At 63.7% G+C, this 13,966-nt stretch overlaps 1 protein-coding gene across 3 annotated transcripts; it reads left to right on the top strand.

The window, feature by feature from the left end:
* The first annotated feature begins 5,426 nt into the window (after positions 1-5,426).
* Positions 5,427-13,304, top strand: TH (tyrosine hydroxylase). Of its 3 annotated transcripts, none has more exons than XM_019036302.4 (14): positions 5,427-5,550; positions 6,461-6,541; positions 7,360-7,581; positions 8,568-8,742; positions 9,054-9,142; positions 9,300-9,367; positions 9,748-9,798; positions 10,204-10,349; positions 10,468-10,603; positions 10,687-10,756; positions 11,179-11,235; positions 11,474-11,569; positions 11,872-12,005; positions 12,845-13,304. In XM_019036302.4, the coding sequence occupies exons 1-14, from the start codon at positions 5,449-5,451 to the stop codon at positions 13,002-13,004; spliced, it is 1,587 nt and encodes a 528-aa protein (XP_018891847.1). In that variant the 5' UTR covers positions 5,427-5,448; the 3' UTR covers positions 13,005-13,304. The 3 variants fall into 3 exon arrangements, with proteins under 3 accessions (XP_018891847.1, XP_063566951.1, XP_063566952.1); XM_063710881.1 differs by having other exon boundaries at positions 5,449-5,538; positions 12,845-13,261; XM_063710882.1 differs by lacking the exon at positions 6,461-6,541 and having other exon boundaries at positions 5,449-5,538; positions 12,845-13,261.
* The last annotated feature ends 662 nt before the right edge of the window (positions 13,305-13,966 follow it).

Raw genomic sequence — 13,966 nt, 5'->3', positions numbered from 1 at the left:
GGCGTCTTGGTTCTTCCAGCTTGGGGGATGGAGGGGAGCTGCTTCCTTACACGGCAGAGAAAGGCCCTGCGCCCCAGGCGGGGCAAGATGGCGTGAGGGGAGGACGCAGCCCTCACTGTCCCCTGCCTTCTTGGGACAATGGGAACTGAGGGACAGCCCAGGGTGGCATGACACCCCAAATCCTCAGGAGGTCCCCCACTGTCTCCCAAATGTGAGTGGGGTCTGGGAGGCTGCAGTCCCCGGGAGCCAGGCTCTAGAGGGGGCATCTCTGGGGAGCCTGGGGACCCCGGGCTATAAAGAGAACTTCGGAGTAGACATGGGCGGGGGGGCAGTGTGTGCTCCAGCATGTGTGCGTGTGTGTGCATGTACATGTGTGCACCTGTATCACCTGTGTGTGTGCATGTGATGTGTACATGTGTCATGCATGAGTGCACGTGTGTAGTGTGTGCTCGTGTGTGGTGCGTGCATGTGTCATGTATGAGCACACTTGTATATGTTGTGTGTACTGTGTCATATGTGAGTGTGTTTGCCTGTGTAGTGCATGCACATCCATGTGTGTGCATCTGGTGTGTCCGTGGGTCATTACGAGTGCATCGTATGTGTATCGTGTACATGAGTACACTTGTATGTGTGGTACATACAGGTGCCATGCAAGTGTGCTTGTACATGCATGCATGTGTCATATGCATCCGTGTGTGCATGTGTGTGGTACACACATGTGTTATGTCTGAGTGTGCCTGTATGTGTGCTATGTACACATCATGTGTGAGTGTGCTGGCATGTGCAGTGTGTGGATGCTGCTTGTACCTGTGGTGTGTACCTGTGTCACGGGTGCTCACACATGCATGGAGTGTTGTGTGTGTGCTTGTGTGCCCCATGTGTGCATGTGTGTGTGCTTGTGTGCCCCATGTGTGCATGTGTATGTGCTTGTGTGCCCCATGTGTGCATGTGTGTGCGCTTGTGTGCCCCATGTGTGCGTGTGTGTGCCTCACACAGATGCCTGCATTTGCTAGGCACTTGCAAAAGGACACAATGCTGGCTCTCAAAGATCACAGGGCCACCTGAGCCCTGTGCACACCACAGCCAGGCCGTGGCTAGACCCTGCAGAGCCACAGGGCGATGCCTGTCAGCCGGGGGCCCAGAACACCTCCTTGGCCCCTCCCCAGCACATGGCTGGGCTCCTCCAGCAGGCCTGGATTTGGGAAGGGCCCGTGGTGGGCAAGGCTGGTGCTGGGGAGCAGGCCCGGTGGCCTCAGAGACTCTCCCTGTGGGCGAAGCAGCCTCACAGCCAGGTCGAAGTCAGCACTCTGCCCCTGCCCCACGCGGGGAGTGGGCACCAGTGCCAGGGCACAGACATGCTGGGTGATTAATCTGGATGATTAAGCCTCAGTGCTGAGAGGCTGTTGAGAGAGAACACGCTGCGTTGTGGAGCTGGCTCAGCATGCCTTACGGCCATGGTAGCAGGGGCTGTAACCACAGGGACGGCGGAAGTGGTGGAGGGTGGTGGGGTATGGAGGGGAGCCCAGAGGGCTCCGTGCAGGAAGGTGGAGCCTGGTGCAATGGAGGGGACAACAAGGGCTCCTCAGACCTCTGTGGGGCCCCCACTCCCCTAGTCACCCGTTTTGTCTCTGATCTGGCCTGGGTCGGCCCTCACTCCTGGCCCCACCTCATAGCCCACCCTGGTGGGGCTCTGCCCCAGCCTGTCTCCTTCCCAGGGGCCAGTATGCTGGCCCCAGGGGTCTCCTGGGGCGTGACCTCGGCCTCCAGAGAACCCTGTCCCAGCTCTGCCCTTCCCTCTGGGGTCTCTGTAGATGGGACGCTGGTCACAGCAGCCTGTCTGATTTGTTCCCTGTGGCCTAGGGTCCTGAGCTCCGCAGTGCCAGGGGATGGATGCCACCGGAACTTTGAAAGACCAGTGTCAGGCCAGGCGCGGTGGCTCACGCCTATAATCCCAGCACTTTGGGAGGCCGAGGTGGGCGGTTCACGAAGTCAGGAGATAGAGACCATCCTGGCTAACACAGTGAAACCCCGTCTCCACTAAAAATACAAACAATTATCCAGGCGTGGTGGTGGGTGCCTGTAGTCCCAGCTACTTGGGAGGCTGAGGCAGGAGAATGGTGTGAACCAGGGAGGCGGAGCTTGCAGTGAGCCGAGATCTCACCACTGCACTCCAGCCTGGGTGACAGAGGGAGACTCGGTCTCAAAAAAAAAGAAGAAAAGGAAAGACCAGTGTCTTGGGAGTTGGGAAACCTGGGCTGGAGACTCACTGCATGACCCCTGAGAAGTTGCACCTCAGAACCTCGGTCCTCGCATCTGCAGAATGGGTCTGTGAACACCTCAGCTGCCCGAACGTAGATGCTGCAGGCTGACCCAGCACTGAGCTCTACCAAGGCCAGGGGCCAGCCGTGTGCTCCCTCCAGGCCTGTGCCCAGCGTGGAGAGGCCTCGTCCCGTGGGCGCTGGAGTGGAGCCTTCCTGGTGTTTGTGGACATCTCTGGAGAGGGCCAGAGGCAGGTGGGTGACGCAGGGCATGGCTCAATCATGGGTGGTCCAGACTGGAGAGGTACCCTCGGGCTGGGAGCGGGGAGGCTGGCCAGGGTGGACTTTCGGGGCCTCCATGGATACCCTCACCATCTGGAATCCGGGAGGGGCACGGCACAAAGGAGGGTGGGGCCAGGGCCAGGACTGGAGTCGGGGGCACCTCTGTGCCGACAGGGGCCTTGGATCTGGGGTACAGCATGGTTCCCCGGCCCTGAAGGGGCTGGCGTGTGGGACAGGCTTCCCAGGAATGGATAGGCAGGGATGGATGCTGCCTGGTTGGGGCGGGAGGCTGGAGGCAGGGCAGGTGCAGGGACCTGAGGGCAGCACTCGCCTCCGCAGGGGTCCAGGGGCCTCCCCAGCCTCAGCACCTGGCCTGGGCTCCTGCCTCCAGAGAGCCTGACCCCAAGGAAGAGTCTAGTAAGCTTAGTTCCCATCGGGCTTCCATGAAAGCACAACTGGCCCGGCAGGAAACCGAATTAAAAAGCAATATTTGTATCAGTGGAAGACATTTGCCGAAAGGTTAAATCCACATCCGGCAGTGTGGGCCATGAGCCTCCGGCGTGGTGTTCATCAGGCATGTCTCTCCTCCTGGCCTGGGCACCTGAGCACTGGGGCCGCCCTGGGCAGAGCTGGGGCGGGGTGCTGGGGGGCCTGGAGCTGCCTCACCGAGGGATGCCCAGCAGCCAACCCTGGGGGAGGCAAATGAGACTCTTTCTGGGGACCTTGAGGGGAGCTCGGGGGAGCCATGCAGAGCTTCAGCAGGCCTGGACACTGGGCATGGAGGCTGGGCCACCCAAGGGCCATCATCAGGGACTCAGGTGGGCGGGCCTCAGCCCCGGGTGACAGAAGCTCACGGGCCGCAGGGCGAGGCCAGAGGCTGAGACTTCAGGCTGGGGTCTTGGAGGCAAATCCCTCCAACGTCCTTCTGAGCAGGCACCCAGACCTACTGTGGGCAGGACCCACAGGAGGTGGAGGCCTTTGGGGAACACCGTGGAGGGGCACAGCATCTCCGAGAGAGGACAGGGTCTGCACTGGGTGCTGGGAGACAGCAGGGGCCGAGCGGTAGGCTTCCCTGCCCCCAGGGATGTTCCAGAGGAGCGCAAGGGAGGGGCATTAATATCATGGCAAGAAATGGTAGGCATTGCAGAGTGAGCAGCGACGGAACTGGGTTTTGTGGGATGCACAGGAGTTCACCCGGATAAGAGGTGGGTGAGGAATGACACTGCAAACTGGGGATCACGGAGCCCCAAATCCTTCTGGGGCAGGAAGTGGGAAGGGTTGGGGGGTCTTCCCTTTGCTTTGACTGAGCACTCAGCCTGCCTGCAGAGGGCAGCGAAGAGCCGCCGAGGGGTGTGGGACAGGGATGCCATGGCTGAAGCAGTTTTAGGAAAGGTCCCAGGGGCTATTGTTGAAGAGAGAACGGGGAGGGGGGAGTCCCACAGCTGACAGGAGCAGAGTGGGCCCTGAGAGATGCCAGCTCTGGGTGCCACAGTGACCAGCCGGGGTAGGCCTTCGAGAAGTCAGGGAGCGTCTAGGGCTTCTGGCTCCTGCTGGGCCCAGGGTGTCATCTTGGGCTGCCAACACCAGAAAGCCCAGCAGATACAGGAAGCCCCAAGCCCTGTCAGAAACGGTTCTTCTCCAGGAGGGACAGCGGTGGCAGCGTTCAGCCACAGGCCATGCACTCTGGGGCCACATCCTTCCCTCTGTACAGTCCACCATTGTCAAGGCGGGCTCTGGCCATCTCTGCTGACCCCAGAGGGATGGGGAGGCCTCCCCTTCCACCAGAAGGGCCAGAAGCCACCCTGGGCAGGGGCATCACTCTCCCTGGGTGGGGCAGCGGCTGGGAGCAGGAGGTGCCAGTGGGCGTGGGCTGGATGCGGGTGCCTGCAGACTGCGGGGTGGACACGGAACTTGGGGGAGGCTCTAGGCTGGGGTTGTCCTCAAGGGAGTTCTCAGGTCACCCCAGGGTCACCCTCACCCCGGGGCCTGGTGGGGTAGAGGAGAAACTGCAAAGGTCTCTCCAAGGGGAAGGGCGTCAGGGCCCTCAGCACTGAGGGACGTGTGTGCTCTTCAAAGAAGGGGCCACAGGACCACCAGGGAAGCCAGGAGCTAGCAGTGGGCCATAGAGAGGCTGAGTGGGGTGGGTGGAAGCCGTCCCTGGCATGCTGTCCTGGCCCTGGTTGCCCTGGCCACCCTGGTGGGGACTGTGATGCCGGAGGTGGCAGCCATTTGGAAACGCGTGGCGTCTCCTTAGAGATGTCTTCTCCAGCCTCCCAGGGTCCTCCACACTGGACAGGTGGGCCCTCCTGGGACATTCTGGACCCCACGGGGCGAGCTTGGGAAGCCGCTGCAAGGGCCACACCTGAAGGGCCTGGGGTCTGTGGGCAGATGGCACTCCTAGGAACCACGTCTACGACACACACGGCCTGGAATCTTCTGGAGAAGCAAACAAATTGCCTCCTGACATCTGAGGCTGGAGGCTGGATTCCCCGTCTTGGGGCTTTCTCGGTCCGTCTGCCACGAGGGTCTGGTGTTCATTAAAAGTGTGCCCCTGGGCTGCCAGAAAGCCCCTCCCTGTGTGCTCCCTTGAGGGCTGTGGGGCCAAGGGGACCCTGGCCGTCTCAGCCCCCCGCAGAGCACGAGCCCCTGGTCCCCGCAAGCCCGCGGGCTGAGGATGATTCAGACAGGGCTGGGGAGTGAAGGCAATTAGATTCCACGGACGAGCCCTTTCTCCTGCGCCTCCCTCCCTCCTCACCCACCCCCGCCTCCATCAGGCACAGCAGGCAGGGGTGGGGGATGTAAGGAGGGGAAGGTGGGGGACCCAGAGGGGGCTTTGACGTCAGCTCAGCTTATAAGAGGCTGCTGGGCCAGGGCTGTGGAGACGGAGCCCGGACCTCCACACTGAGCCATGCCCACCCCCGACGCCACCGCGCCACAGGCCAAGGGCTTCCGCAGGGCTGTGTCTGAGCTGGATGCCAAGCAGGCAGAGGCCATCATGGTAAGAGGGCAGGTAGGTGCCCGGCGGCCGCAGTGGACCGGAGCCCAGGGCTGGTGCCAGCTGCCTCTGCCACTCCCCAGCCTGGCTGGCAGCCCCAGGCTCAGGGTCCATGCAAACCCCTGGGACCCAGCGTGGATGTGGAGGCCTGGGCACAGCGGCATCCCCTGTGCCTGGTGTTTGAGTCCCTGTTGGGGGAGGGTGAGGTGATGCCTGTCCCTGTGTGTGCCCCTCTTAGGCCGACTTCTCTCGGGGGTCGTGTGGGTCCCTGTGTCTTGTTTCATCTTGAATCTTAACTATCGGAATGTGGAAATAAATCCATCCAAAAAATCCAAGATGGCCAGAGGTCCCCAGCTGCTGCCCACAGCCCCCACCCTACTCCCACCGGCCCCTGCCTCCCTTTGCCCCAGCTGCCCTAGTCAGCACCCCAACCAGCCTGCCTGCTTGGGGAGGCAGCCCCAAGGCCCTTCCCAGGCTCTAGCAGCAGCTCATGGTGGGGGGTCCTGGGCAAATAGGGGGCAAGATTCAAAGGGTATCTGGGCTCTGGGGTGATTCCCATTGGCCTGTTCCTCCCTTATTTCCCTCATTCATTCATTCATTCATTCATTCACCATGGAGTCTGTGTTCCCTGTGACCTGCACTCGGAAGCCCTGTGGACAGGGGACTATGTGGGCCAGGCTGGATAATCGGGAGCTTTTCAGCCTACAGGAGGGGTCTTCGGTGCCTCCTTGGGCACTCAGAACCTTGGGCTCCCTGGCACATTTAAAATGGGTTTTTATTTATGGACCTTGATTGAAACATGGTGTGAGTTGTAGCAGTGTCATTTCCAGGTACCTTCTCAGGGACACAGGGTGCCCTCCCCCGTCCTCCCCCACCCTCCCCTACCCTCCCCCACTAGGCTCCCCATCAGGCATCCCCTCCCCAGGGGGCCCCGGGGCCCAGCCTCACAGGCTCTCTGTGGCCTGGAACTGCAGCCCCAGCTGCATCCTACACCCCCACCCCAAGGGTAAGTAAGAGGGGACTCTGGGAGGGGCTTCTGCTGCTCCCCTTCATGTTCCACAACCCTGGAAGCTCAGGATGAAGCTGATTCTTCTCTTACAAGGGGCCCAGAGCCTTCTTGGGAGTTCAGCTCCAAGGGATGAGCCCCAGGTGTCTGCCAAGTCCCCCTCTGTCCAGGCCTGGGATGGGTCTGGGATCGAGGGGTCAGAGGCCCTGAGCCCAGGGAGAGACACCTGCACCCAGAGCTATGACAAAGAGTGGAGGGATGACAAGGCAGCCAGGAGCGGGCGCCTGCGGGGTGGCACAGAGGGGCAGGGCCTGAGGACAGGTGTCCTGATGGGAGTGTGAGAAAGGGTCCCCTGTGCGGCAGCCAGGAGGGTAGGGGGGTTGTTCACTGGGGCCCTGTGGGGGCAGCTCCTTCCTGAGCTGCCGTTCCCTCCCCGGCAGCCGATGCCACTGTCCATCAAGACATCGCCCTCTTCCCATCACTAATCCAGTTAGCGCCTGGCCTGGGGATGAGTGACACAGCGTCTCTGTCTGTCTGCTCGCCACAGAGTGGGGAGCAGGCGAGCACCTTCCCAGCCCCCACTCCTCCCCCACCACCACTACTTCTGACTGGGCTGCCCCCATCGGGAAGGGCGTGCAATGCCCGCAGGCACCTCGGCTAGCATCTGCCCCAGCAGGCACACAGTAGGCGCTCAAAAACGTGCTCTCATCCCCGGCCTCTGTGTGCCATCAGCGCTGCCCGACTGTGGGACCAGCTCTGGGTGGGGGTCCCCGGGTCTCAGCAGGTGGAGGAGGCATGGGTGCCCCTTGTCCCCACAGTCCCCGCGGTTCATTGGGCGCAGGCAGAGCCTCATCGAGGACGCCCGCAAGGAGCGGGAGGCGGCAGTGGCAGCAGCGGCCGCTGCAGTCCCCTCGGAGCCCGGGGACCCCCTGGAGGCCGTGGCCTTTGAGGAGAAGGAGGGGAAGGCCGTGCTAAACCTGCTCTTCTCCCCGAGGGCCACCAAGCCCTCGGCGCTGTCCCGAGCTGTGAAGGTGTTTGAGGTGAGCTGGTGGCCTTCGTGTCCCTGGGGCAAGTTCACCTGTGGGTGGGGCTGTGTGGGCTGAGTTCCTGACCCCTCTATAGCAGAGGTGCAGCTGCCCAGGCCCCCGAGGCCGGCACAGGATGCAGCAGGGGAGTCTCAGGCCTCAGCTCAGCCCCCATGGCATCTAGCCACACCCCCGTGTTTTTAAGGGATCCTGAGCCCACCCCTAGGGCTGAGGCTACCAAGCCCCACTGTGCCTCTTGCCTTGCCCATCCCCTGGATCCCCCTCACCCACCATTTCCCACGTGGGGGGCTCCCAGCAGGGCAGCATGAGAAGCAGGGGCAGGGCAGTGTGCCCTCTCCCACCCACCCAGCACAGCGGCTGAGGTGACCACTGATTGCATTAGTCACTCCAGCCCCACTGTGCCCCGGGAGGCAGGTGACCCAGCTCCCGGAAGAAGCTCCCAAATGACATTAAAGCCAGACTCCCCGCCCCCCAGCTCCCAGAGCCAGTTTTGTGGCCCAAGGGCCACTGCGACCCACCGCCCTTGTTGCTAGGCAACAGGTGGTGGGAGTGGAGCGGACCCTTCTGGCCAGTGTCCCGGACGCTCAGGGGCCAGTGAGACTCAGGGCCCATCCTACAAACCTGGATGAGGCCACCAGGGTTGGGGGCACCTTCTGACCAGTGGCTGAGGAGCCGGACTGTGTGGCATGGCCTTGGGACACACACACCGAGCCGCCCAGAACCAGGTTAAGCCTCAAGCTGTGACAACTCCTGGTTAGGCACGTAACACAAAATCCAACTTGCCAGTGGCAAACCCTGGCCTGGTGGCCGACAGCTGACCTGAGCCTGGAAGAACGAGATCTGTGTGCTGCTAGCACAAAAGTCAAGGGCAGGGCCTGGCCAGCCAGCCAGATGTGCCTCCTCCGTGCGCCCACCCCGCCCTCTCTCTCCATCTCTGTCTCTTTCTCCTTCTCTCTCTCTTCCTGCTTTTGCTCCCTAAGACGTTTGAAGCCAAAATCCACCATCTAGAGACCCGGCCCGCCCAGAGGCCGCGAGCTGGGGGCCCCCACCTGGAGTACTTCGTGCGCCTCGAGGTGCGCCGAGGGGACCTGGCCACCCTGCTCAGTGGTGTGCGCCAGGTGTCAGAGGACGTGCGCAGCCCCGCGGGGCCCAAGGGTGAGGCGGTTTTCTGTCCTTGAGGGCCACCAAATGACCTTGAGAGGCTGGGGTGCAGGGGCTCCTGCAGGGGGACCCTACAGTGACCACGTGGTGGTGGCCTGGTTCCCTCTCTGCGGGCTCCACTCCGCACCCCGTTTTGCTACACATCCGTGTCCGGGCCTGGGGCCACTCCAGGATCCCCCCGCAGCTATCACAGCCCCGGCTGCCTCTGCCCCCTGGAAGTCGTGTAGGGGAGGCTGCTTCAAGGTGGGTGACACAGCCCCACGGCTCCGAGCTCACCAAGATCTCTTCCTCCATCACCCATAAAGTCCCCTGGTTCCCAAGAAAAGTGTCAGAGCTGGACAAGTGTCATCACCTGGTCACCAAGTTCGACCCTGACCTGGACTTGGACCACCCGGTGAGTGGTGCGCCCCTCACTCAGGCCTCCTGCCCCTGATCACATCCCCTACCCTTAGCCCAACCCTGGACAGGAGTCTGCCGGCTTCAGGAGCCTCCATGGCCTGTGCCCCCACCCCAACACAGCCTCCTGACCTGTGCATCCCCTCTGCCCTCAGGGCTTCTCGGACCAGGTGTACCGCCAGCGCAGGAAGCTGATTGCTGAGATCGCCTTCCAGTACAGGCAGTGAGGGGCCCCTGCGCTCGGGACCCAGACTCCGTCCTGCAGGCTGACGCTGGACATGGGGGGTGGGAGGGAAGGACAAAGGGGAGGACCCATCTTGTCACCAGCATCAGTGCCTCCTGCCAGGCAGCTCTGCTCCAAGGCTTTCCATGTCCCCAAATCCCAGTGGGGAAACTGAGGCCCAGGGGGGCTAGAGCAACCCGCCGAGGCCACATAGCCGGCTCACGGCACAGTCAGCTGGGGTGCACCCTCCTGTCCATCCTCCAACCCAAAGGCCTCGCTGCACTAGGCGGGTGTGGACCTGTGCCCAGTGAGGCTCCCTCCCTCCCTCCTGCCCTTCTCACTCCCCGAGGGGACCTGCTGACCACTGGCCCCCTCCCCAGCGGCGACCCGATTCCCCGTGTGGAGTACACCGCCGAGGAGATTGCCACCTGGTGAGACCTCCGTGCAGCTAGGGGCTGGGGAGGAGCCCGGGGGATGCCTCCTGGAATCCTGGCGTGTGAGGGCCGCCTCCAGGGACCTTAGCACAACAGGAGAGACTAAGGCCAGGAAGAAGAGGGACTTGCAGGGCTCAGAATGTTGGGTTGGGAGGAAGAGGCTACCCATCCTGTCGGGCCATCCCCAGTGTGCTGCTGAGGGACCGCCCCTCATGGCCCCCTATCCCCTGGGATTCCCTAAAGCCACCAGCAAAAGCCCCTCCCAGGGGCCTGGGTCTTCAGGGGTCCCCAAGAGGCCTGCGTTGGTAGGGGCTCAGGCAGGCAGAGGCACCCACAGTTCAGGTGGGGGGTTTCGGGCACTGGGGTGGGGCATTGGAGGGCCCTGAGCGTGGCTGCCCTCAGGAAGGAGGTCTACACCACGCTGAAGGGCCTCTACGCCACGCACGCCTGCGGGGAGCACCTGGAGGCCTTTGCTTTGCTGGAGCGCTTCAGCGGCTACCGGGAAGACAATATCCCCCAGCTGGAGGACGTCTCCCGCTTCCTGAAGGGTGTGCCCAGACGGGAGGGGCGCAGAGCCGGGGGGCCGGGGATGGTCAGCCAAGCGCCCCACCCCAGCGCGGCTCCAGCCCGTCCCGGCTCGGCAGTGACCCGCGTGGCCCCTTGCAGAGCGCACGGGCTTCCAGCTGCGGCCTGTGGCCGGCCTGCTGTCCGCTCGGGACTTCCTGGCCAGCCTGGCCTTCCGCGTGTTCCAGTGCACCCAGTATATCCGCCACGCGTCCTCGCCCATGCACTCCCCTGAGCCGTGAGTGCGCGCCCTGGCCGCCAGCCCGAGGGTGGGGGGTGCGACGGGCGGCCCCTCAGCCCCCTTCTCCCTCCTACGCGCAGGGACTGCTGCCACGAGCTGCTGGGGCACGTGCCCATGCTGGCCGACCGCACCTTCGCGCAGTTCTCGCAGGTACGCCGCGGCCTCGGAGGGAGCCGGGGTCACCCAGGGGCTGGCTTGGCGCCGGGGGCGGGGAGGGTGTCGATGTGCGGGTGGGTGAAGTGTGCTGCCTGCCCCCGGGCCCCGCCCAGGAGGCTCAGCGCCCCGAGGGTCGCGCGGCATAGGGCGGGGCTGGAGCGGAGCCTCCCACGGCCTGTGCTGCCACCTGCCGGCTACCTGGGAACGGCGCCCACGGGCTTAGGAATATGGTCAAGGAGGGCTGCCTGGAGGAGGAGGCCCGGTGGAGGTGCGGATCCTGGGTGGCCAGGGAAGGTCTCTGCCGCCCGGGAAGTGTCCCAGAGACCCCTGGAGGGGCTGCTGACACCCCCGGTGCCCTCACCTCGAGCATGACCCAGGGCTGCCTCTCCCCATCCTTCATCCTCCCCGCTCCACAGGACATTGGCCTGGCGTCCCTGGGGGCCTCGGATGAGGAAATTGAGAAGCTGTCCACGGTGGGTTGACCCCTCCCTGCAGGGCCCGGGGTGTGGGTTTGGGGGTCTGAATCCAGGCCTCACCCTCTTGCCATCCATGCTGAGGCCTCTCCTTCCACCCATGAATTGTGACCCTCACGCTGGCCTGCCTGCATCCTGGCCTGGCCTCCCTGGGGGTGGTGTCCTGGTCACAGGTGACCAGGGGCTGCCCGGTGGGCGGCAGCTGTCTCTGGGCTGATGCTGCCTGGCTTCCCCGCAGCTGTACTGGTTCACGGTGGAGTTCGGGCTGTGTAAGCAGAATGGGGAGGTGAAGGCCTATGGTGCCGGGCTGCTGTCCTCCTACGGGGAGCTTCTGGTGAGAGTCTCTCCTTGCTGCAGCCCCCAGCAGAGGGGCAGGGCTGGGGGACAGTGCAGGGAGGGGACAGGCTCCCAGTGGGAGGAAACTGAGGCCTGGGCCTCCAGGACTCAGGCTCTGTTTGGGAGAAGGCTTGTCTCTGCCCAGTCCTCACCCCACACTATCCCAGGCCTCCGAAGGCCCGGCGGGGGAGGTCGGGGTGACTCTGCACAAGGAACCCACCCAGCGTCAGGCCACGGTACCCCAGTTCCCTCGGGGACCTGGGTGCAGTGGAGTCAGTGATGCCATTGGCCTCCTGCCAGCACTGCCTGTCTGAGGAGCCCGAGATTCGGGCCTTCGACCCTGAAGCTGCGGCCGTGCAGCCCTACCAAGACCAGACGTACCAGTCAGTCTACTTCGTGTCTGAGAGCTTCAGTGACGCCAAGGACAAGCTCAGGTGGGCTAGGCTGCTAGGGCAAGCCCCCCATGGTGCCCCCAAACTGGGCCAGCCAGGCCTTCCTTCTGGCTTTGAGCAGGGCTGGACCTGTGAGCCCAGGTCACAGATGAGAAAACCGACCCCTGGTTGCAGCAGCCCCCACACGGCAGGGACACCATCCGTGAGAAGGACCCCAGCGTCTGGGGAGGGGCAGACCTACAGGACTGGGGGCTGCTGGGTGGCCGGGTCAAGGCCAGTCTTGGAGGTGCTGACAGAGCCTGAGCTTTGTGAGGATGTCCTGTGGAACCTGTCCCGGCCCCCTGCCCTGGGATGGGGAGAAGTCAGGGGGATAGACAGAGTCAAGGTGGGGGACAGGGCGGGAGTGGGGTCCCCAGGGCTGGGGGCCTTTGGTGCAGTGACCAGAGTGTCAGGAGAGGGGAGCAAAGCCCTCTAGCCTCATCCTCATAAAAGGTCTCATCATTTCCCCTGCAGCCTCTTGTGCGCTGGGGAAACTGAGGCCAGGGGCTATGTGTCCAGCGGACAGGGGTACTGAATTCTACCCACAGGCTTAGGGATATGGTCAAGGAAAGCTTCCTGGAGGAGGCCCAGTGGAGGTGCAGGGAGGGATGGGGTGCCCGGCAGTCTCTAGTGGAAGAGGCGCCTAGCCTATCTCCCCCATGAACCCCCTCACCCAGCCCTGGAAGAGGCCTCAGTGTCCCGCCTGTGACCAGGTGGCTCAGAAAAGCCCTGGGAGCTCTGAGCCACTGTGAAGGTGGAAACGCAGCCCCTGGCCTCCCCTCTCCTGGAGGCTGCAGACTCTGCCTGCCAGTTGACGAGGGCTCTGCCGCTCTCCTCCCCAGGAGCTATGCCTCACGCATCCAGCGCCCCTTCTCCGTGAAGTTCGACCCGTACACGCTGGCCATCGACGTGCTGGACAGCCCCCAGGCCGTGCGGCGCTCCCTGGAGGGTGTCCAGGATGAGCTGGACACCCTTGCCCATGCGCTGAGTGCCATTGGCTAGGTGCACGGCGTCCCTGAGGGCCCTTCCCAACCTCCCCGGTCCTGCACTGTCCCGGAGCTCAGGCCCTGGTGAGGGGCTGGGTCCCGGATGCCCCCACCCCCCCCGCTGCCAGGCTCCCGCTGCCCCTGCACCTGCTTCTCAACGCAACAGCTGTGTGTGCCCGTGGTGAGGTTGTGCTGCCTGTGGTGAGGTCCTGTCCTGGCTCCCAGGGTCCTGGGGGCTGCTGCACTGCCCTCCCCCCTTCCCTGCCACTGTCTGCTGCCCCAATCACCGTCACAATAAAAGAAAGTGTGGTCTCTACACCTGCCTGGCCCCACGTCTGTGCCACAGAGACAGACCCTGGGATCCCCAGGCTCCCACACCCCCACCCCAGCCTCACTCAGAGCTTTCGCCCTGGCCTCCTTCCTCCTCTGGGAGATGGCTGGCCGCCCTGGCCAGGCAGCTGGCCCCTCCGGGCCTGGTTTCCCCGCTCACCCTGAGGCCCCGCCCAGCTCTGAGCCCCGAGCAGCTCCAGAGGCTCGGGCACCCTGGCCGAGCTGCCCCATCTCCGTGGGGTGCCCTCCCAAGGTGGGGAGCCGAGTGACAGTGGGAGGGCCTCTCTCAGGCCTGGCAGGGAGCAGGGGTCACAAACTGCTGGCTGGGGCTGGTCTCAGAGGTGGGCCTGCAGGCCTAACCCTCCCTGCGGACAGGGCTCCCAGCCCTTGAGAGAAACAGGGATGGAGGAACAGCTTCCCCGATGCCCTCACCCACCCGGAGCAGGCCCTGCGAACCAAGGGGAACCTCAGTGTGGCCCCCAGCATGTGTGCTGATGGGGAGGGTCTGGCTGAGCTGGTGCCCAGGCAGATGGTCTGGGCCTGTCTCCCCAGCGAGGCAGGCTGGGGGCTGGATTTCAGACTCTGTAAGATGCCCCTGGCTTACTCGAGGGACCTGGACATTGCCCTCCAGAGAGAGCACCCAACACC

Source organism: Gorilla gorilla, chromosome 9, assembly GCF_029281585.2.
Source record: "Gorilla gorilla gorilla isolate KB3781 chromosome 9, NHGRI_mGorGor1-v2.1_pri, whole genome shotgun sequence".
Classification (NCBI taxonomy): domain Eukaryota; kingdom Metazoa; phylum Chordata; class Mammalia; order Primates; family Hominidae; genus Gorilla; species Gorilla gorilla.
Note: the sequence above shows the minus strand (reverse complement) of the source record. Positions and strands in the feature narration are given on the sequence as shown.

Coding starts and splice junctions, on each gene's coding strand:
- TH (XM_019036302.4), top strand. CDS start 5,449: ATGCCCACCCCCGACGCCACCGCGCCACAGGCCAAGGGCTTCCGCAGG. Junction 9,143..9,299: donor ACCTGGACTTGGACCACCCG/GTGAGTGGTGCG, acceptor CTCTGCCCTCAG/GGCTTCTCGGACCAGGTGTA. Junction 10,604..10,686: donor CCCATGCACTCCCCTGAGCC/GTGAGTGCGCGC, acceptor TCCTACGCGCAG/GGACTGCTGCCACGAGCTGC.